This window comes from Carcharhinus amblyrhynchos, chromosome 27, assembly GCF_965287045.1.
Source record: "Carcharhinus amblyrhynchos chromosome 27, sCarAmb.v2.hapA, whole genome shotgun sequence".
Classification (NCBI taxonomy): Eukaryota; Metazoa; Chordata; class Chondrichthyes; order Carcharhiniformes; family Carcharhinidae; genus Carcharhinus; species Carcharhinus amblyrhynchos.
Genome location: NC_137350.1, coordinates 34,660,523 through 34,684,676, shown reverse-complemented (window position 1 = coordinate 34,684,676; position 24,154 = coordinate 34,660,523). Strand labels below are relative to the sequence as shown.

At 46.3% G+C, this 24,154-nt stretch overlaps 1 protein-coding gene across 2 annotated transcripts in view; it reads right to left on the bottom strand.

Annotated features, from left to right (window-relative positions):
* The window catches only part of LOC145358980 (plexin domain-containing protein 1-like), a 304,814-nt gene that overhangs the window by 84,343 nt on the left and 196,317 nt on the right, over nucleotides 1-24,154 (bottom strand). For both annotated transcript variants that reach the window (XM_080213338.1, XM_080213339.1), the window contains exon 9: nucleotides 24,051-24,132. In XM_080213338.1, coding sequence (XP_080069464.1) covers nucleotides 24,051-24,132 — 82 coding nt within the window. The remainder of the gene's footprint in view (nucleotides 1-24,050; nucleotides 24,133-24,154) is intronic.

Below are 24,154 nucleotides of genomic sequence, written 5' to 3'. Positions count from 1 at the left end.
AATTGGAAGAAAATTTCCCAGAAAAGCATTTGAGTGCGGATTGAGTCATTGCCAATAGACATTGCCAAATGTTCAATAAGGGCTAACCAATTAGAGATGAGTAGAAGGTCCTTTCATTTTAATGTGCTCATGGATAGCAATTGAATGAAGACATTGGGCTCGATTTTACCATTGCATTGCGCCCGTTTTCAGGCACTAAAACTTGATAAAGTTGGGCTGAGGCGAATAGCGCGATCCTTGCCCGCCTCTGTGCCAGTTCCGCCTTTATCAAAGCTTGAAAATGGCTGCGATCGGGACTGCACCCGAAACGGGCGTGACGCATGCATGCATTGAAATTGACTTAATGGGCTGCATGCCCAACCTTATCGGCACTTCCCCCTTTACCAGCACGTTCGCCCATCCAGAATTGGCACAAAACAGGCATGCCCCATAGAAGTCCGATTTGGGCACTCCAGTTAGTGAGGAGGTAGGGTCCGACAGCTCTCTGCTTGAGATCGGTGGGGGCTGGGGTGTCTGCTGCCACTCTGCCTGAGATCAGTGGAGGGGGAAAAGGGGGGGTCCGCTGCCACTCTGCCTGAGATCAGTGGAGGGGGGGGGCATTGGAGGAGTACGCTGTCACTCTGCCTGAGATCAGTGGGGGTGGGGGGGGGGGGAATGGGGGGCGGGGTCTGCTGCCACTCTGCCTGAGATCAGTGGGGGAATGAGGGGGTCCACTGCCACTGTGTCTGAGATCAGTGGGGGGAATGTGGGTCCGCTGTCACTCTGCCTGAGATCAGTGGGGGTAATGGGCAGGGGGGGCCTGCTGCCACTCTGCTTGAGATCAGTGGAGTGGGGGGATGGGGGTCCACTGCCACTCTGCTTGAGATCAGTGGAGAGGGTAAGGGGGGGGTCTGCTGCCACCCTGCCTGAGATCAGTGAGGGGGAATGGGGGAGTCTGCTGTCCCTCCAATTCACAGTCATTGAGGTTGTCCACCTTCCTTCCTTAGAGTGTTCCTGGAGATCTGCCTCTTTTCTAGGTAGTCCGTCCTCATTCTTCAAAGGTGGGTCAGTGATGTTGGCATCCTGACATGACCCCGCCACAGGCGCATAATTAATGAAGTTGGGGCTGGAAGAGGTGGGCGGGAATTCTCACGCCCCACTGCCACTGCAAACAAGGATGGAGAATTCAGCCAAATCTCAGTGGACTGCAGCGGGACGAGAGAATCCCGCTGGCTGGAGAATTCTGGCCATGGTGTGATTTACAGACGGCCCTGCAGTGGGGAACATTCCCTCATTCCCCAAACCACCCCCCAACACACCTACACACATAGTCTCTCTCTCTCTCACACACACACACATACACACACTCTTTCTCTCATACACACACACACACACACACACACACACACATAGACACACACACACACACACATAGACACACACGCACATACACTTACACACACACACACTCTCACACACACCCGCGAGACTTAAGTCACAGATGTATTTTACTTTGTTACAATTGAAAAACATAAGATCACTGTAAATGGATCTCACAAAGGATTTATAAGAACATAAGAACATAAGAACATAAGAAATAGGAGCAGGAGTAGGCCATCTAGCCCTTCGAGCCTGCCCCGCCATTCAATAAGATCATGGCTGATCTGTCGTGGCTCAGTTCCACATTCCCGCCCTCTCCCCATTACCCTTAATCCCCTCTCTTATCAAGAACCCATCAACCCGCTTCTTAAAAATATTTAGCGAGGCAGCCTCCACCACTTCAACGGGCAGAGAATTCCAGAGATTCACCACCCTTTGAGTGAAGAAGTTCCTCCTCAACTCCGTTCTAAACCGCCTCCCCTTTATCTTGAGGCTGTGCCCCCTAGTCCTACTGTCTTTTTTGAGCGGGAAGAGTCTCTCCACCTCTATCCTATCCATCCCATTCATCATCTTATACGTCTCAATGAGATCTCCCCTCATTCTTCTAAACTCTAACGAGTACAAGCCTAGTTTATTCAGCCTCTCCTCATAGCTCAACCCCCTCAACTCCGGTATCAGCCTAGTAAACCTCCTCTGCACTCCCTCCAGGGCCAAAATATCTTTGCGCAGGTGCGGCACCCAAAACTGCACACAGTACTCCAGCTGCGGCCTCACCAATGCCCTATACAGCTGCAGCAAGACCTCCCTACTTTTATATTCAATCCCCCTCGCTATGAAGGCCAGCATCCCATTTGCCTTCCTGACCACCTGCTGCACCTGCAAGCTGGGTTTTTGCGACTCATGCACAAGGACCCCGAGGTCCCTCTGCACCGTCGCCTGCTGCAGTTTTTCGCCACGTAAGTAATAGTCCTTCCTACCATTCTTCCTACCAAAGTGGACCACCTCACACTTGCCAACATTAAATTCCATTTGCCATTTCCTGGCCCATTCGCCCAGCCTATCTAGATCCTTCTGTAGACTCTCCACACCCTCCGCACAATTTGCCTTTCCCCCAATCTTGGTGTCATCAGCAAATTTCGACACCCTGCACTCGGTTCCCTCCTCCAGATCATCTATATAAATGGTATATATTGTGACCTCAGGTTCAGTTCCAGTGAACCGTTCTGTTCGGGTTCAAAGATTTAGGAAAACAAGTAGCTGCGAGCCCGAGTTTCCTCCAATCCCCAGCTTGCTGTGCGATGGACTCACCCATGACCAGGAAACTGTTTCCAGTAGTTGAATTGGAAGAAAATCTCCCGGAAAAGCATTCGAGTGCGGATTGAGTCGTCGTCAATAGACATTGCCAAATGTTCAATAAGGGCTAACCAATTAGAGATGAGTAGATGGTCTTTTCATTTTGATCTGCTCATGGATAACAATTAAATGAAGACATTGGGCTCGATTTTACCATCGCGTTGCACCCATTTTCAGGCATGAAAACTTGGTAAAGTTGGGTACGTCTGCCTTTTGTATTTTGTCCTTCCATGTCTTTTGAAAGATTTTACCCTCCTTTAAGTTGAACTTCTCCTGTGAAGAGGGTGGAGTGGACAGATTGAACAGAGCTTTCTCCATCTTCTGCCAATCTGCTCCCTTATCGAAGATAATCTTCTATAATCTTAATCTTCTCCCTTACCATGGGGGTGACACTGTGGCACAGTGGTTAGCACTGCTGCTTTCCAGCACCAGAGACCTGGGTTCGATTCCTGGCTTGAGTGACTGTCTGTGTGGAGTTTGCACGTTCTCCCCGTGTCTGTGTGGGTTTTTGGTAGGTGCTGAACTGTGGCGACTCGGGTAATTTCACAGTAACTTCATTGCAGTGTTCATGTAAGCCTCACTTGTGACTAATAAATAAACTTTACTTTTTATAGTACCGTACTCACCAGAGAGACACAAATCTCCCTAGTCCACTTCCTTCTGCCGTAGAGAGTAAGGACAACTGCTTAGTGACTGCACAGAGGTGCCTCAGAGTGAAGGCAGTTTGTAGTGAGAAGTGAGGATGGATTAGGAACATTTTTAGCACCTTTCGCACAAGCAAGTTGTCCCCAGGATGGTGGAACAGTTCCACATGCTCAATAGGACAGGCAAAGCAATATACCAGCCACCTCTTCCTTTGTCCAGGTGGGGAAGCAATGGCCTAGTGGTATTATTGCTAGACCATTAATCCACAAAGCTCAGAGAATGCCCTAGGCATATGGGTTCGAATCTCACCACAGCAGATGGTGGAATTTGAATTCAATGAAAAAGTCCGGAAACCGATGATCGTGAAACTATTGTTGATTGTTGTAAAAACCCATCTGGTTCACCAATGTCTTTAGGGGGAGGAAATCTGCTGTCCTTACCTGGTCTGGCCTACATATGATTCCAGAGCCACAACAATGTGGTTGACTCTCATCTGCCCTCTGAAGTGGCCTAGCAAGCCACTCAATACGAGGGAAAGGCAGTAAATGCTGGTCCAGCCAGCAATGCCCACGTCCCAGGAATGAATAAAAACAAACTCTCTCCACTCTTTAAAAGTAACACTGGCAGAAGTAACCTTTCAAAATAATCTCTGGTAGAGAAACACTCTTCAAACTTTTAAACTCCATTCTCCTGCCTGCCTTCATCAGCTGTGTTTCTCCAGTCTGACTATCGCAGGGTGCAAACCCAGGAACCTTGCAGCAGTTGCACTGTTGGGAGTCACTCCTACACCTGCAAATCAGGTCAGTGCAGAATGAATGGGAAGCTAAAAAGATGCAAAGAGATTTGGCGATGGGTGGGGGGGAGAGGTTAATGGCACACAATAGGCAGCGGTGCCTTGCATCTAAATTTCCTGTTCTGTTTAGGTGCCGACAATGTGTTGGAGGCAGCGATGAGAATGTTCCATTTGAATGATGGTGCAGCACAGAAACAGGGTATCCAATCCTTCCCTTCCTAAGCATAGAATCATAGAATCCCTACAGTGCAGAAAGAGGCCATTTGGCCCTTCAAGTCTGCACCAACTCTCCAACACAGCATTCCTTCCAGATCCTATCCCAGTAGTCCCAAGTATTTACCACATTAATCCCTCTAACCTACCTTCGGGCATTAAGGGACAATTTAGCATGGTCAGTCCACCTAACTTGCATATCTTTGGAGTGTGGGGGGAAATCGAAGCCACCAGAGGAAACCAAAAGAGAAGGGATCATCTGGACTTGAAACATCAGCTCTTTTCTCTCCTTACAGATGCTGCCAGACCTGCTGAGATTTTCCAGCATTTTCTCTTTTGGTTTCAGATTCCAGCATCTGCAGTAGTTTGCTTTTATCTACCAAAGGAAACCCGCGCGGATACGGGGAGAACATGCAAACTCCACACAGTCATGCAAGGCCGGAATCGAACCATCGAACTAAACGGAATTGAAATGGCCGTGATGCACTCTCCTGCTCACTCACTGTACCCTTCACTGTTCTTCTTTTTCAAACAACTGTCTCGTTTCCCCATTGAAACTATTTCTCTATTGGAGTATAGATATTCTAGACCATCTGCTCACTTTCCACCCTACATAAATTTAAGCTCATCCCAATCCCGACTTGAGCATATCCGAAATCACACTTGAGTCAATTCCCCCATCACTCCTTTATTGATCTGATTTGGATCGCCCTCTGGCAATGCCTTGATTTTTGAATTCTCATCCTTCTGTTCAGGTTCTACATAAGAACATAAGAACATAAGAAATAGGAGCAGGAGTAGGCCATCTAGCCCTTCGAGCCTGCCCCGCCATTCAATAAGATCATGGCTGATCTGTCGCTGCTCAGTTCCACTTTCCCGCCCTCTCCCCATAACCCTTAATCCCCTCTCTTATCAAAAACCCATCAACCCGCGTCTTAAAAATATTTAGTGAGGCAGCCTCCACCACTTCAACGGGCAGAGAATTCCAGAGATTCACCACCCTTTGAGTGAAGAAGTTCCTCCTCAACTCCGTTCTAAACCACCCCCCTTTTATCTTGAGGCTGTGCCCCCTAGTCCTACTGTCTTTTTTGAGCGGGAAGAGTCTCTCCACCTCTATCCTATCCATCCCATTCATCATCTTATACGTCTCAATGAGATCTCCCCTCATTCTTCTAAACTGTAACGAGTACAAGCCTAGTTTATTCAGCCTCTCCTCATAGCTCAACCCCCTCAACTCCGGTATCAGCCTAGTAAACCTCCTCTGCACTCCCTCCAAGGCCAAAATATCTTTGCGCAGGTGCGGCACCCAAAACTGCACACAGTACTCCAGCTGCGGCCTCACCAATGCCCTATACAGCTGCAGCAAGACCTCCCTACTTTTATATTCAATCCCCCTCGCTATGAAGGCCAGCATCCCATTTGCCTTCCTGACCACCTGCTGCACCTGCAAGCTGGGTTTTTGCGACTCATGCACAAGGACCCCGAGGTCCCTCTGCACCGTCGCCTGCTGCAGTTTTTCGCCCCGTAAGTAATAGTCCTTCCTACCATTTTTCCTACCAAAGTGGACCACCTCACACTTGCCAACATTAAATTCCATTTGCCATTTCCTGGCCCATTCGCCCAGCCTATCTAGATCCTTCTGCAGACTCTCCACACCCTCCGCACAATTCCCCCAATCTTGGTGCCATCAGCAAATTTCGACACCCTGCACTCGGTTCCCTCCTCCAGATCATCTATATAAATGGTAAAAAGCTGAGGCCCCAGCACCGACCCCTGGGGCACTCCACTAGTCACCATCCGCCAATCCAAATAGCACCCGTTGACCCCCACTCTCTGCCTCCTATTTGACAACCAATCCTCTATCCACACTAACACCCTACCCCCAACTCCATGTCCCCTGACCTTCTGCAATAACCTCTTGTGAGGTACTTTGTCAAACGCCTTCTGAAAATCCAGAAAGACCACATCCACCGGCTCTCCTCTATCCACCGCCCTAGACACATCCTCATAGAACTCCAGTAAATTTGTCAGACACGACTTCCCTTTAATGAAACCGTGCTGCGTCTGCTCTATCAAGCAATTCCCTTCAAGATGCCTCGCAATTTCCTCCTTAATGACAGATTCTAACATTTTACCTACCACAGACGTTAAACTAACCGGCCTATAATTCCCCGCCTTTTGCCTGGCACCCTTCTTAAACAACGGCGTAATATTAGCCATTTTCCAATCATCCGGCACTTCCCCGGAATCCAGTGACGTCTGGAAAATAACCACCAAGGCATCCACTATAACCTCCGCCATTTCTTTCAGAACCCTCGGATGCATTCCATCCGGTCCTGGGGACTTGTCCACAATCAGCCCCTCCAGTCTGTCGAGCACCGCCTCTCTAGTAACAGTAATGTCATTAAGACCCTCCAGTCCTACCACCTTTCCATCGCTAACACCCGGCACATTATTCACGTCCTCCTCCGTGAAGACAGAAACAAAAAAGTTATTCAATACCTTAGCCATATCCTCATCCCCTACCACTAGGTCCCCTTTCTCATCCTCTAAAGGACCAACATTCACCCTAGCCAGCCTCTTCCTTTTTATATATTTATAAAAACTCTTGCTATCCTTTTTTATATTAAGCGCTAGCCCAGCTTCATAGTTTCTCCTACCCTTCTTTATCAACTTCCTTGTCAATCTTTGTTGACATTTAAACCTCTCCCAATCCTCTTCTCGCCCACTACTCTTAGCTACTCTAAACGCCTCCGCTTATGATCTCGCCCTTCCTGATCCCCGTAATCTCCTCCAGCCTTACAGCCCTCTGAGATATCCGTAATCCTACAATCCTGGCCACATCCTTTAATTTAACTTGCTCCACTGTTGGTGGCTATTCCAACCCTAAGCTCTGGAATTCTTTCCATAAACCATATATCTCTCCATGTCCCCATGGGAGGCAGTGGTGCAGTGTTATTGTCACGAGACTAATTATTCAGAGATCCTAGGTATTATTCTGGTGTTCGAATCCTACCAAGGCAGATAGTGAAATCTGAATTTTATAAAAATAAAAAAAAGTTTATTTATTAGTCACAAGTAAGGCTTACATTAACACTGCAATGAAGTTACTATGAAATACCCTACATTCCAGTGCCTGTTCGGGTCAATGCACCTAACCAGCATGTCTTTCAGATTGTGGGAGGAAACTGGAGGAAACCCTCACAGACACGGGGAGAATGTGCAGACTCCGCACAGACAGAGACCCAAGTGGGAATCGAATCCTGGTCCCTGATGCTGTGAGGCAGCACTGCTACCCACTGTGCCACTGTAAAAGTCTAAAGGTGACCATGAAACCATTGTTGTAAACACCCATCTGGTTCATTAATGTCCTTTAGGGAAGGAAATCTGCTGTCCTTACCTGTTCTGGTCTACGTGTGACCCCAGATCCACACAATATGGCTGACTCTTAAATGCCCTCATGGATGGGCAACAAATGCTAGCCAGCGATGCCCACACCTCATGACTATCTCTCCTCTTTCAATGCCATTTTTAAAACCTACTTCTCATGTATTTCCTTCTGTGGTTTGATGTCAAAATTTTGATGTTTGTGCTCTTGTGAAGTGCCTAAGGATGTTATATTGGCCAGAATTTTACCACCCCGCCTGCCCAGAGATTGGAGCGGGCAAGGGACAGGCAATGGAAATGTCCATTGATCTTGGGTGGGATTTTACATTTTTGGGATGAGAGAGGCTGTAGAACTCTGCTCATTGTGTCAAAGGTGCCATATAAATGCAACTTGTCGTTGTCTGATGTATGTTGTGAAACCTCCATCATGGCACAGCTGACATGTTACACATGTGTGAGGATCACTTGAATGGAACAGGAATCAAAGGAATCGTGTTTTCGCCAATGTTGGAGGGCGCTCAGGGTTACAGATCCAGCTGCGGTAATAAAGGGATGCAGCAGGCTGTGATTCGAGACGCTGTAACTTTAAAATTAAATAAAATCCCAGCTTGCTGACGATGCCACGTGGTGCCCGCGTGTTAACAAGATTTTCTCACAGCCAGAGTCCGTGAACCAAATCAGAACCGGTTTGAACCAGAAATGGTTCTGGAATGTTCACCGTACGCCAGAAAAGTTTGGTCTGGTATGATCACGTGAATAAGTCAGAAAAGGACACATGAGATGTTCTAATCCGGAATGATGTGGAATTGGAAATTAGGAGATTGTCGGGTGATCGGAATAGATTTGTATCTATATCGGAAAGCGCGGCAGCATGGTTGGCGGGCGGGAGGGGTTAATTATTTTACGCAGAAACTCGACACTGATCTATTCATTAGGCACAGAAAAAATGACAACATGGAAACAGGAATGAGGCTTTATGAAACGTTGCCATGGTAACTGCTTTGCAAAAAGCTGGGTGTTGCAAACAGCTCAGAGCTGATCGTGTTGACAGAAGCTCACCATCGTAAGTATTTAAAGATGCAAATTGCTCCACCAGCAGGGTCAAAATTGCTTCCATCCGTCAAGGCGGCACAGTGGTTAGCACTGCTGCCTCAGAGCACAGGGACTCCGGTTCGATTCCCGATGCGGGTCACTGTCTGTGTGCAGTTTGCATGTTCTCTCTGTGTCTGTGCGGGTTTCCTTGGGGTGTTCTGGTTTCCTCCCACAGCCCAAAGATGTGCTGTTAGATTGATTGGCCATGCTAAATTGGCTCTAGTGTCAGGGGGATTGGCGGGGTGTGGGGTTACGGGAATGGGGCCTGGATAGGATGTGCTTGGCACAGATGGGCCAATTGGCCTCTTTCTATACTGTAAGAATTCCATGAAAACCTGAGTTCAGCCTTCCTTGCTGTTGGAACTGTTCCAAGCGTCTTTTTATTGATAATATGATCATTAACTCGTTGAACTTTCAGCTTTTGTTCTCCCTAAGGTCTACCAACTCAACACTAATACTCTCAGCCTCTCTCACCGCGTGAAATATTTGTGCTGCATCTGACTGTAATTTAACCTTCACCAGGATCTTGGGAATGCCCGACCTCCCTGCCTCCCCTTCCTGCCACAGCCTCAGGCTTTTCAAACCCAAGCTTGCTTTGATGCTCCTTGCCGTACCTCTCCCTGTCTTTAACCTGGATGATAATTGTAGTGATGGTGGTGTCTGCCTCTTTAAGACAGCACAGCAGAAGAGGGTCACCTGGTTTGAGGGACCAATGGGAATGGAGAACGAGCGGTCACCCCAGAGGGTGGAGGCCTTTCTCGTGCAGAATCATTGAGCAGCCATGGAGGAGCTGGGGCTCTGGCCCAAGGCAGCCATGAGCTCAATTCCTTAACTGGATTTTTCCTTGTCAATAAATATCTTTTGTTCCTAATGAAGCCTAATTACCTTGGCATTGCTGAGGGAAGTAATCATCACAATGAACCTTTAATTGCTCCTCAGGCACTGTTCTCATGATAAGTCTCTCTCTATAAATTTGTATTAATAGAGTGGATTGGAAAGCAAAGATGGCAGTCAGATCCAAAGAAGAGGAAATGATAAATCTTCTTCAGTCCCCTGCTCAAAGGCAGCTCCACCACAGGTACAGCAGAGAGCTAGGTCCCAAATCCTCTCCAACTGGAGCAGGAATCGAACCCTGTACTACCAACCTGATCTACGCTGGCTGTCCAGCCAACTGAGCCAACCTTTCTGAGTTATCAAGCGCCATGGGTCCCAACGTTTTATATATCATGGCACATCCCAATACTATAAAAATGTTCTGAGGCACATTTCTTACTTTCTCTGTCATCTTTCCTTACTGGGAACTTTGTCTTTTACCGTTCTCTGTCTCTCACTTCTTTTGTGCCCGTTCTGAGTTTTTGCTTTGCATGTGGGCACACGGGGCCTTTGTCCTCAGCTCCAAGTGCCGGGGATCAAGCCCATGGGCTTGACCAACATAAAAACATCTAAACCACGCATGTGTGGCACTTTCCCAGCTGGCACATGCACAGGAGGCCCAAGATTTGTTGGATCTTGGAGATGCTGACCACAGAGGTGAAGACAAAGGTTAGTTTTAGTTTAATTACATGAGTTTTGAATCTTATTTTACGGCTCACTTGTGGGGGGTCTCCATGGCACATGGGTTGGCAACCGCTGATCTGGACAAGTAACAGCTACTCACCATCATAAATATCAAACTGTGAGTGAGGCGGCACTATGGCACAGTGGTTAGCATTGCTGCCTCGCAACAATGGGGTGTGGGTTCAATTCCTGGCTTGGGTCACTGTCTGTGCGGAGTCTGCATGTTCTCTGCGGGGGTTTGCTCCAGATGCTCCTGTTTTCTCCTATGTTTCAAAAGACATGCGGATAGGTGCATTGACCATGCTAAATACTCCTACAGTGTGTCGGAACAGGCACCGGAGTGTGGCATCTAGGGGATTTTCACAGTAATTTCATTGCAGTGTGAATGTAAACCTACTTGTGACACTAAGAAATAAACTTAAAACTTAAATTGATGATTCATTTGTTTTTAGGTGTATCAGTTTAAAGGAGTAATATTGACTCAGAGTCACAAAACAAATATGATAAAGTTACAACAAAGGAGGCCATTTGGCCCATCATGTTTGCACTGGTTCTTCGAGTGAGCAACTCACCTCATGCCTTCACCCCGTAACCCTGCGCATTCTTCTTTTTTCAGATAAGTCTAATTTCCCTTTTGAAATGCCTTATCTCAAGCTGCCTCCCGCACCCTCTCAGCTGCTGCACATTCCAGACCAGAACCACTCACTGCACAAAAAGGTTTTTCCTCGTGTCATTTTTTTTTTGTTCGGTTTATAAATTATTTTAAATATGTGCCTTCTTGTTCTCGATCTTTTCATGAACGGGTGCAGTTTCCCCCTATCCGCGCTGGCCAGACCCCTCATGGTTTGGAAAAACCCTTCCTTTCAACGTCTTCTTCCTCAAGGAAAAGAGTCCCAACTTCTCCAATCTGTCTCATCCCAGGATTAATTCTCAAAGAACAAAAACAAAAAAATGCTGGAAAATCTCCGCAGGTCTGATAGTGTCTACGGAGGGAGAGTAGAGCCAACGTTTCGAGTCTGGATGACCCTTCATGAAGGTCGGCCTAACTTGATACATTCGCTGAGCTCTGACGAAGGGTCGTCCAGACTTGAAACATTAGTTCTACTTCCTCTCCTCAGAAGCTGATTTTGATTTGATTTATTATTGTCACCTGTATTAGTATACAGTGAAAAGTATTGTTTCTTGCGCACTATACAGACAAAGCATACTGTTCATAGAGAGGGAAAGGACAGAGTGCAGAATGTAGTGTTACAATCATAGCTTGGGTGTAGAGAGAGATCAACTTAGTACGAGGTAGGTCCATTCAAAAGTCTGATGGCAGCAGGAAAGAAGCTGTTCTTCAGTCACTTGGTATGTGATTTCAGATGTTTGTATCATTTTCCCGATAGATGAACATAGAACATAGAACACTACAGCACAAACAGACCCTTCGGCCCACAAGTTGCACCGATCATATCCATACCTACCAGGCCATAGAACTACCTATAACTCTCAATCCCATTAAATCCTATATACTCATCCAGAAGTCTTTTAAGAGACCCCAGCGATTTCGCCTCTACCATCACCAACGGCAGCCGATTCCACTCACTCATCACCCTCTGAGTGAAAAACTTACCCCTGACATCTCCTGTGTACCTATTCCCCAGTACCTTAAACCTGTGCCCTCTCGTAGCGACCATTTCAGCTCTGGGAAATAGCCTCCGAGAATCCACCCTATCTATTCCTCTCAACATTTTACAAATCTCTATCAGGTCACCTCTCAACCTTCGTCTCTCCATGGAGAAGAGACCTAGTTCCCTCAACCTATCTTCATAAGGCATGCCTCCCAATCCAGGCAACATCCTTGTAAATCTCCTCGGCACCCTCTCAATAGCTTCCACATCCTTCCTGTAGTGAGGTGACCAGAACTGCACACAGTACTCCAAGTGGGGTCTGACAAGGGTCTTATAAAGTTGCAGCATTACCTCCCGACTACTAAACTCAATCCCTCGATTAATGATGGCTAGCACACCACATGCCTTCTTGACCACATCCTCCACCTGCGAGGCCGATTTAAGAATCCTATGGACCCGGACTCCAAGGTCCTTCTGCTTCTCAACACTGCTAAGAGTTGATATTGTACTCCTGAAGAAGAAGGTGGAAGAGAGAATGTCCCAGGGTGCGTGGGGTTTTTAATTATGCTGGCTGCTTTTCTGAGGCAGCCGGAAGTGTAGACAGACTCAATGGATGGGAAGTTGGTTTGCTTGATGGTCTGGGCTTCGTTTACGACCCTTTGTAGTTTCTTGTGGTCTTGGATAGAGCAGGAGCCATATCAAGCTGTGATACCAGAAAGGATGCTTTCTATGGTGCATCTATAAAAGTTGGTGGAAGTCTTAGCTGACATGCCAAATTTCCTTTGTCTTCTGAGAAAGTAGAAGAGTTGATGGGTTTTCTTAACTATAGTGTCGGCACGGGGGGATCAGGATAGATTGTTGGTGATTTGGACACCTAAAACCCTGAAGCTGTTGACCATTTCTTCTTTGTCCCGTTGATGTAGATGCTATTATGCTTCCTGAAGTCAATGACTATCTCATTTTTGTTAACATCGAGGGAGGGATTATTGTTGTTGCACCAGTTCACCAGATTTTCTACCTCTTCCCTGCGCTGACCTGTTGAGATTTTCCAGCATTTTCTTCTCGTTTCAGATTCCATCATCCACAATATTTTGCTGCTGCCATTCTCGTAGAATGTGCAGCCTGACATTTGATTCATCCTCTGCTTCACGGCCGTAGGTCATTCTCATTGATATTGTGCAGCTCCCTCTTCTGAACAGCTCACTCATTCTGTCAAACTAAGACCTTTCATGTGGTGGGAGGCGTGCGAACATCCTTCTCGGGTTGAGAACATAACACGGCAGAGGTCGGAATCAGTTTGAACAAAAGTTGCAAGAAGAGGGGGCTAAGATTTTTGCTAATTAATCCAGGAGCACCCTGTCAATGTGCTGTGGATACAGAGTTTGTGTTTTCAACTGGCATATTTATGCACAGATCTCAAATACAATTTAAAACAATGTTTTAGTGCTTCCTTTCTTTTTCTCCAATCTCCTGGGGCACATGTTCATAAAATTTAATGCTTCGACCTTGGTTAGAGTCTTGTCGGGAATATGCACCAGAATTCCTGATAAGCCAACTTGTCTACCTAACAATAAAGAGCTCCTTAACATTCCAGGAGTGTGATAACAGCTCCCTGGTATCTTGCTCCGTTGGGAGTTCTTCATCTTTTCACCGAGATAGTGCACATTTCCCAGCTGTTTTTCCATGCAAAACCTAAGTCCTTTTCACCTCTTGAATCAGAAGGTTGTGGATACAAATCCCACTTGAGATTTGAGCACAAAGTCTCAGCTGACGCTCCAGACTAGTGGAGTACTGAAGGAGTGCTGCACTGTTGGAACTGCCATTCCTCAGACAAGATATTAGAAACCAATACCTTGTCCACCCTCTATCACAGGATGCTAGTGGAAGAAAAACGTAAAACTCTCCCTGCTGTATCAGCCAATGTTTATCTCTCAACCAACATCACATAAACAGATCTGGTTATTATCATAGAATTCTAACAATGTAGAAAAGGCCATTTGGCCCATTGAGTCTGCACTGACTCTCTGATAGTGTATCTTATTCAGCTCTTCTCCCCAGCCCTATTCCCATAATCCCATACATTTCCCCTGGCTCATCCCATTTAACCTACACACATCTTAGGACACTAAGGGGCAATTTAGCATGGCCAATCCATCTAAACGTCACATCTTTGGATTGAGAGAGGAAACCGGAGCACCTGGAGGAAACCCATGCAGACACAGGGGAGAAGATGCAAACTCCACACAGTCACACAAGACTGGAATGAAACTCAGGTCCCTGACGCTGTGAGGCAGCAGTGTTAACCACTGTGTCACCATGCCGATATGTTGCTTTATTTGGGATCTTGCTGTGCGCAAATCGGCTGCTGTAAGTGACTCCTCTTCAAACATACACCATTGGCTGCACTGCTGTTTGGTTGTACGGCAGTTTGTGGAAGTGTTATATTACTGCAGATCTTCCTTTCGATCCTGTAAGTGGAAGGGCAAGGACAATTCTAAAACATCACGGTGGCACAGTGCCTAACAGCACGAGGAACCTGGGTTCGATTCCGGCCTCAGGTCACTGTCTTTGTGGGAGTTTGCACGTTCTCCCTGTATCTGTGTGGGTTTCCTTCCGGTCCTCTAGTTTCCTCCCACCGTCTAAAGATTTGCAGGTTAGGTTGATTGGCTATGCTAAATTGCCCCTTAGTGTTAGGGGGTCTAGCATGGTAAATAGATGGGGTCAAGGGGATGGGGCCTGGGTGGGTCTGTGGCCAAATGGCCTCCTTCTGCACTGTAGAGATTCTATGATTCTACGGATCTGGTTCAGTTTCATGCATTTACCACCAGGAATCATCAGGAGAGGTCTTCAGATTTTTTGGGGAAAAATTTCCATGTATTTGCAATGAGATTTGATGGATGACTTGAAAGTCAAAATGCTATGCAGTCTTGGAATACTTTGGCTGGTATAATTTCAACAAAAAGCGAGTGATGTGCCAGCTCGACTTGCTTGTGGAATTTGAAACACCCTCAGTTCAGGTCTTGAACCCAAACCATTTCGAACGTCTCCGGTCTCTACTGCATCTTTCAAACCAGGAATTCTGTTGGGATAGACCCAAAGTTAAAATGTTGTGAGTAGCTATTGGCGGGTTTCGCAACCGGATGCTGATAGCAACTTTTGGCAGTGCGCTGTTGTTTAGTTTTTACCAACCCCACCCATCCCCATCGCAAGTCCCTTCCAAAAAGCAGTCTATATAAACAAAGCCTCTCATGTCACCATCGCCTATGGTCTAAACCTACCCACTAAAGACAGATGCACTCTTAGGAATAAATATGCATGATATCCTCCCTCTTTCTGGTAACATCCGCTTAAATCATTTCTGTCCCTTTCTTCTTGCATAAAAGTACCATAGGACCACAGATTCTTTACAGTGGCCATTCAGCCTATCGGGTTTGCACTGACTCTCCAAATGAGCATTGCAGCCAGACCCACCACTCCCTTCCTCACCCTCGTAACTCTGCAAATACACCATGGCCAATCCACCTAATCCTTGGACGCTAAGGGGCAATTTACCATGGCCAATCCAGATAATCTACACACACTTGGACACAAAGGAGCAATTTAACATGGCCAATTCATCGAACTTACACGTCTTTGGACACAAAGGAGCAATTTTGCATGGCCAATTCATCTAACCTAACATCGTGGGACACCAGAGGACAATTTAGCAAGGCCAATTCATCTAATCTTTAGACACTAAGGGACAATTTAGCAAGGCCAATCCACATAACTTTCCCATCTTTGGACCATGAGAAGAAACTGGAGCACTTGGAGGAAACCCACACAGACACAGACTCGGCACAGTCATTCAAGACTAGAATCAAACCCGGGCCTTTGGAAATCCCACCCCAATTACCTGCCATGTCTCTTAATTCCTTCGCTGTGATTATTGCCACACTGGGCATGCTGTGTACAGCGCTGGTGTCCATTTTATGTAAAAGACTCGAAAGCACTAGAAAAGGGGAAAAAACTACTTACAAGGAAGTTACCAAAACAGGGAGTTTATAATTATCAGAAAAGACTGACTTGACTGGGTCTCCATTCTGCAACAAGAGGAGTCTGAGGAGCGATTTAGTGGCGTTCTTGAAAATTCTGAAGAGGGTTGGTTGTCTAAATGTAGAGAAGATGTTTCTGCTTATGGGCAAGACCAAAACTTGAGACTTTAAATATAGATGATGACTAGTAAATTCAATAAGGAATCAGGAAGAAACATTTTTACCCTGAAAGTGGTGAAAATGTGCACAACGTAGCCCAGTCCATCATGCAAACCAGCCTCCCATCCATTGACTCTGTCTACACTTCCTGCTGCCTCGGCAAAGCAGCCAGCATAATTAGGAACCCCATGTACCCCGGACATTCTCTCTTCCACCTTCTTCCTTCGGGATAAAGATACAAAAGTCTGAGGCCACATACCAACCGACTCAAGAACAGCTTCTTCCTTGCTGCCATCAGACTTTTGACTGGAGTTACCTTGCATTAGGTTGACCTTTCTCTATACTCTAGCTATGACTGTAACACTACATTCTGCACTCTTGCATTTCCTTCTCTATGAATGATATGTTTTGTCTGTATAGTATGCAAGAAACAATACGTGACAATAATAAATCAAATAAAATAAAATCAAATGGAACAGTTGAAGCAAGTCATATTGATGTATTTAAGAGGGAGCTGGATGAATACATGAGGGAAGATGGAATAGATTGGATTTGTTGGCGAGGTTGGGTGAAATATAGACTCGGAGGATGTTTGTGCAGGAAGGCTTATTTCTGTGCAGTAAATACAATGGGTGGGATTTTATAGCCTTGCTCGTCCCAAAACTGTAAAACTCTGCCCGAGGTCAATGGACCTTTCCATGTTCTGCCTCTCGCCCGCTCTGATTGCTGTGGCAGGCGCGATGATAAAATTCCAGCTGATGCCTCTAATGTCTCAACACGTTTCTGGAGTTTTTCCTTGTGACCCTCACAACATGCATGGGAAGGGAAGTCACTCCTCTGGGTGACAGCCATATAAAAATTGAACTGATATCACATTCCCTGGTATGAAACTGGCGTTAACACTTTCTCACTTTTCTCCATTTTAATTTTCTTTTTTCTATATTTCCCTCTTTTGCAGCCAATTTATCTCATTCTTGTTCTTAGTTCCTATTGCTTCATTCCCCCTTTCTCCCCTCACTACAGCAGATGACCTGTTGGGGTGAAAGTGGCCTTTCACAGTCGATGCTACAGGTGATTGTTTAAGTGAGGCCCATTTCATTCCTGATTTTCTTTCTCGCTGATGAAAATGGGCAAGATTTTCATTCACTCAAAAGCCCTTCCCTTACACAGAGTTAAAATCAGGCTGAATAGATGTTAAACAGGTGTTAGCATCTTGGACCAATTTCACCCACCCCCAAGTGTTGTCTTTATGGCTGTGTTTGTTGCCATGCACATTTCTAGTGTTTTACTCTGGTCGGGCTCTGGAGCATGGAGTGAGGTTTTGGAGAAAGGGGTGGGGTTTTGGCGAATGGGGTGGGGTTTTGGCAAATTTGGGGGGGGTTTAATGAATGGGGTAGGGGATTTGGAGAGCGGAGCAGGGATTTAGTGAATGGAGTGGGGATTTGGAGAATGGGGTGGGGTTTTGGAGAATGGGGTGGGGTTTTGGAGAAAAGGATGGGGTTTCGGTGTATGGGGTGGAGTTTCAGTGAATGGGGTGAGGTTTTGGAGAGTGCGGTGTGCTTTTGGTGAACGGGGTGGGGTTTTGGAGAATGCGGTGATGTTTTGGTGAATGGGGTGGCTTTGGTGAATATAGCGGTGCTTTGGTGAATGGGGGGGTTTTGATGTATGGGGCAGGTTTTGGAGAATGGGGAAATACATTTGAAAGTCTCTTATAGATTCCTCTCTTCCTCAATGATCCTCACTTACCTTCATTCCCCCACCTCCCCTGCCCCCCCCGGATCAGCACGCATGGTGCTCAGAGACATTACTCTGTGCGCGAGGAGACTATGAGATGCAGATCATTCTTGCAATTTAATTGAATCCCTTTATAAATATTAACCCTGTGGCAAATGACACAGTGACAGATCTTGTCTCTTTCAAAAGTAGTGATCCGGGATTTCACTCAGCGCAAGTTTCCCCAAATAAACAGAGATGGTCATGTATACATCAACGCTAGTGATGAGTGAAACAAAACAGTGTGGTCAAATCATCTGCACAGCACAAGAATCCGCTCAGTCAGTATTTACCAGACAGGCAAACATCTGCTTCTTCTTAATGACAACACATCTGGCTGCAGCCAATGAGGATTTGCTTGGGTTACAGACAACACTTCATCGATTGCAAGCTTTCAAATGTCCGGCCACATGTTCTGGCAGATTCAATGGCTGTTCATTTGTCTCAATAATGAACTATTGTGACCCTCTAATTCTGTTCCAGATGCGTTGCTGTTTTAGCATCTCCTAACTCTGTTGAAGCCATGTTAAAAAAAAATTATATGCGACTTTGAGAACTCTTCTTTTTCTTCAATTCTGTTTTGTTCTGTATTTCAGAGTCTTTGAAATGACCAGAATTGGGCAGACTCTATGTAACTCCAGGAAACCTTGAGTGCCTGAATGATCTGTCAGTCAATCTATAGGTGAGCTGAACTGTGTAGAGAGAATATCCTAAATTAATGCCATGGTGTATTGGTTGCTACCCATTTTCCAGGATGTGTGAAGCTCCAACAACACTCGAGAAGCTTGACAACATCGAGGGCAAATCAGCCGACTTCACTGGAACCCCATCTGCCACCTTAAACATTCACTGTCTTCACCACCAGTGCACCATGGCTTCAGGGTCCACTGACCTTGGAAGCAGATACTAAGCAGCCACTGGGCTGGTGAAGTGTTGAGGCTGGCTGGTTCGAAGATCTTACTTCATTTTTTGGGACTTTGGCCGAGTCATTTTCAAAGCTGTTAGCCCTCTTGGGTTTTTTCACTATTAAGTGTATTTGATTAGGATTGGATGAGATTGTTAGAAGTTTACTATGAGATTGTTAGAAGTTTATTGTTTTCATCTCCACATGGCTCTTGGGTTCTGCCCATGAGATACTGAGCAAGTGGCAATGGAGGTGGCATGGGGAGTATGAAGGGGCATGGGGTAGGTGAAGTGGCGTGAGTTGAAATGAAGGGGCTATGGTGGTATGAGTGTGCATCAGGTGAGTGAGGGGCATGAGGGGCCCATGGAGGTTGTGAGGGGGCATCAAAAGGGTGGGAAGAGCTGAGGGGTCAAGGGTTTAAGAGCTTGTAAAACTATTAGGAGTTGAAGATGTTTGCGGTCCTTCCCACCATTTTTAAAGGTTCATTTTGTCGTCCTGACTCTCTGAAAATATGGCTTACAGTCACTGATGGTGCCACAGGGGCAGGGAGATGTGTCGAGGGCCTGAGATTGAAGAGCCGAGAGTTTGAGCTGAGTCACGGAGGTGAGACTGTTTGAGCCTTTCGGTTGCTGTGGAGACACTAATTCTGCTTCTTCATAAAACGCCTTTATTTCTTTGATCCAACTCCACACACAATTCTCCACCAACACCCAGTGCCACTTGTGGCCCCCTTATATATCAGTGACTTTTGCTGGATAATTGACATCACATTAGGACTTAATTGGAAAGTCTGTTAACCCATCCCAAACAGAGGCCATGGAAAGGTTTGTAAATAAGGCAAAAGATGAGCGTTGGAACACTCTGGCCGTTCACGCCGGTGGGATGTTCCAGTCCTGAGGGCTTTCCTCTGGTGTGGGGTGACATCAGTGGGAATTCCCGTTGACAGCGTAGGGATCAGAGAATCCCGTCACTAGCAAATAACGTGCCAGCCCCCGCCAGAGGGAACCATGCGGCTGGGAGACCGGAGAATCTTGCCCGTGGAATCACATGAAGGGCAGCAAGGCCGAGTGAATGGGAAAACGGGAAAAGAAATGATAGTGTGAAAAGGAAAATGGGAAAGTAAGAGACAGAAGGGAGAAAATTATAATGGGAGGAACAAAGAGTGAGAGCAAAAGCGAGAGAATAAGAGCGAGTGAGCGTCCAGAAGGCAAAATAAAGGGGTAACAATATGAGGGGGAAAGGGAAAAGGAGCACAAGAGAATGAGAGACTGGAAAAGAGAGAAATAGAGAACGTGAATGTGTGAGTCAGAGGGAAATAAAGTGAATGAAAATAGGAATAGAAAGAGAGAGATTTGAGAGGTGAATTTTTGATCGAAAAGATCTCGAGTAGAATACAGAGGGCTCAGGGGGATGAGACACCAGTGAGACACATCAGGACACACTCTGTTTTGTACCAGCTGTGTTTTCAAGTATAAATGAAATGTTCTCCCTTACGTTTGAATCTGAAGAAGAATGTCAATAGCTACCAAAGGCAGTGGTATCAAAGCCTACGGCCATAAATTATATCAATTCTGGTGCCATTGCTTTAAGCAGTTCTTTTTGATATCAGTGTCTATCTGTAGTGACAGCTGTCCTGTCTGTTCTGTCTGAGACAAGGCTGAAGTTATAGGGCAGGATATTATATCAATGGAAAACTCAGACTGACAATCTGTCACCTTCCACTTGCAGCATTGTGACCACAATGTTCAGCGGGGCAGCTTTGGTTTGACAGGGGTCCCAGGGAAGATTTCTTTCGTCACTCAGAAACCAGGAGCTCCCTGCCTCAAAATTGTGAGCTTCTATTGCCAATCTCGCAGTTGCACTGGCACCAAGTGAGGCTCAAGGACAGGGGGCGCAAAATCTACACTCATGTTCTCGATGCTCATTATAACAGCAACCGCTAGTTTTAACTCTTGTAGCAATGGGCCACAGTACTCAATGGGCAGAATTTTCTCAAAAAGTGACTAACTGTCATTAAAGTGAGGAAACCGGAGCAACCCGCATTGGTCTGCCCCGCGGGGACTGGACTGTAATCATCCCACACTTGGCCATGGCCTGGGTGAGTGGTGAGTTGCGCGCTGGTTCAGGAAGGGGTGGAGCCTAAACACACTGGTCAGCCAGGCTGCAAAGTGATTGGACGTCATTTTGAAAGGGCACCCCCATCTCACAGTGCAATGGGAGACCCCCTCCCTTCCCCCACCAATATGGGTTCCCCCTCTCCCTTCACTGTTGGCATGTTTCCCCAGCCCCCCCCCCGGCACAGATCAGCAGCATCAGGGCGCTGGGACCCCCCAAATGGTTCCCCTTCATGACCCCCACCATTCCTCCTCTTTCATGATCAGCAACATGCCCTCCTTCACGAACCCCACTGCACAAACACCCTGGCATAGCCTCCCCTGTTATAGCCCCCTTCCGGGCCCCACTCCTTGGCACTGCCCACCTGGCACACTGGCAGTGCCCACCTGGCAGTGCCCATCTGGCAAAGTGTCAGTGCCCACCTGGCATTGTCCAACTGAGACTGCCAGTGTGCCAGATGGGCAATGCTAGGTGGGCACTGCCCAGGTATGGCCCTGACCACCCGGGGGCTTCACTGGCCTTTGAACCCTCCCGGAGTGGCCATCATGCTTGGAGACCAGTAGTGATTCACGCCAGGCTCAAACTGCCCTGAGGATTAGAAGATTCCGGGAGCTCAGAGAATCCAGTGTCAAATGGGGAGTGAATTTAAATGCTACTTTAAATATGCTAATTGGCATCGTGTCCTTTCTGGGCACGATCCGGTTTATGGCATTATAAAGGGACCAGAACAATTACAAACTATTTGGCGCCAGGCACAAAACCCGTTTTTAGGCCAGTATCAGTGCAGTCTGCACCAGGCATGTTGAGGCTGGAAAATCGCCCCCAATGTCTTTGAGGAATGTGTTATAGACCTTCATCTCCTTTACCAATATCTGTTCCGTACTGGATTATGGAACACAACTTAACTTACAAAGAAGGATCTTAGAAACAGGTATAGGCCGTTCAACCCCTTAGGCTTGTACCACCATCCAATAGATCATGGCTGATCAGCCACACTTGGCTGTCCTTGCTCCACTTTTGATGTTATTTTCCACTTCTCACACTCACCTGCGCTCCGGCGCCTGTTTGGGTACACTGAGGGAGAATTTAGCATGGCCAATGCACCTAACCAGCACGTCTTTCAGACTATGGGAGGAAACTGAAGCACCTGGTGGAAACCCACCCAGACATGGGGAGAATGTGCAGACTCCACACGGTCATCAAGCCAGGAATTGAACCTGGGTCGCTGGCGCTGTGGGGCAGCATTGCTAACCACCGTGCCACCTTGTTGGGTAAACAAATATTGTAGCGTTTAGAACACAGATCAGTGATTTTTGATTTGATTTGATTTATTATTATCACATGTTAGCATACAGTAAAAAGTATTGTTTCTTGTGCACTATACAGACAAAGCATACCATTCATAGAGAAGGAAAGGAGAGACATGGAGAGAATGTGTAGACTGCGCACAGTCATCCAAGTTGGGAATCGAACCCGGGTCCCTGGCACTTGAGACAGCAGTGCTAACCACTGTGCCACTTTAAGGGGATACTGCTTAAAGCCTACTCTCTTCACCAATTGAACTCGTAACTGTTAAAGTAACTCAGTGTCAGGTTTCATTTAAAAACCTTCTTCTGAAGCACTATATATAACTTTTACTTTTATAACGAGTGCAAATGGTTGTAGTTAAGGCAAATTAATTAAGGCATGTTTCTGGAAACCGTTCAGCCATTAATCAACTAGAGTCAATGCCTTCAGGAGAGGAGAGAAGGGGGAGAAATTGGGAAAATTTCCGTATGTAGAGGGTGAAATATTCCCATCCTGCCCACAATGGGAATTGTAACAGGCGGGACATGGACCATGCAAAAGTCCATTGACTTTGGGTGGGATTTTCCAGCCTTGGGACGAGCGAGGCTGCAAAATCCTGCTCTGATATCTTCTCAATCTTTGCTGCCCATGTTCGCGGTGAACACAGTTCCTTCAAGAATAAGAAAGGACTCTTCCGCGGCTAGTCCATCATTCATTCCTTTTTAGATGTCTATTATTTACCTGCTAGAAGTAGAATAAGTGCAAAATCGATGCACGTGAGTCAATGCTGTGACTTTATTGACCATTTGGAAAGAATTAACCAAACACAAAATCAATGACATTGAATCATTCCATTCACACATTAAGGATGTTTTCTTGCCTCCAATTAGATGGAATTAGATGTTTAAGTACAATATAAGACCACAATCTTGATCAGATCTCATTTCAAGTTTTGCACTCTGCCATGGACATTGCACTAAAAGAAGGCTATGGTTGACCTTGGAGATTCACCCACGGTTAAATGAAAGTCAGACTATGAGGACAGGTTGCATAAAACTGGTCTGTATTCCTTAGTTTATGTGAGATTGAGAGGGCAACCTGACCATGGTGCTTAAAATGTTATAAAGATTTTATAGGGTAGTCAAGGTCGGTGTCCCTTTGCCAGAATCCCTTTAGTTACAAACTTATCTCCACTCCTAAGAGGTACAAAGAGAAGTGTTAATAACCCTGACATTCCTCAATATATATATACAGGTAAGACTCCCTGATTGCGCAGGCAATCATTACCTCAATCAGGGAGCTCATACTCTAAGAGGCCCAACTCTGGGGCCTCTTTGACATCATTCCAGGTAGCTAATTGAGAAACTTTTAATCCCTAAATTCAAGCTAAGCTTTTCAGGGTGAAACCAGGAGACATAGAAATGCCTACCAAAAGGCTGTGGATGTTGGGATAATTTTTAGGGATGAGAATTCTTTCCAGAGTGGTTGCCAGGCTTGTCCACAATGAGTGCAACCCATTGAAAATTGCACAGGCCGTTCCAGGTAGTGGCGGCCAACTTGCCCAGTGATGTCACCAGGGTAACTAGGCCTGGATCAGATCCAGAATGAGAGTTGTTCTTTGGACATGAGGTAATCCAAAGATATTTTTTGAAGAAGGTAATTATTTTATAATTGGAAAATTAGATTTTGGGTGTGTGCTCTGTATGGAAAGTGTTCTTTCTAAGTGCTGCTTGTTCTTTACACAGAGATGGGTAGGATACTCTTACCTCTGGAGAACGCCACACCAACTGCAGTTGAAGCGGACCTCGGCATTGATGCAAGCGTTACAATTCAGGTGTTGCAGACACACTGTGTGAGAGAGAGAGAGAGA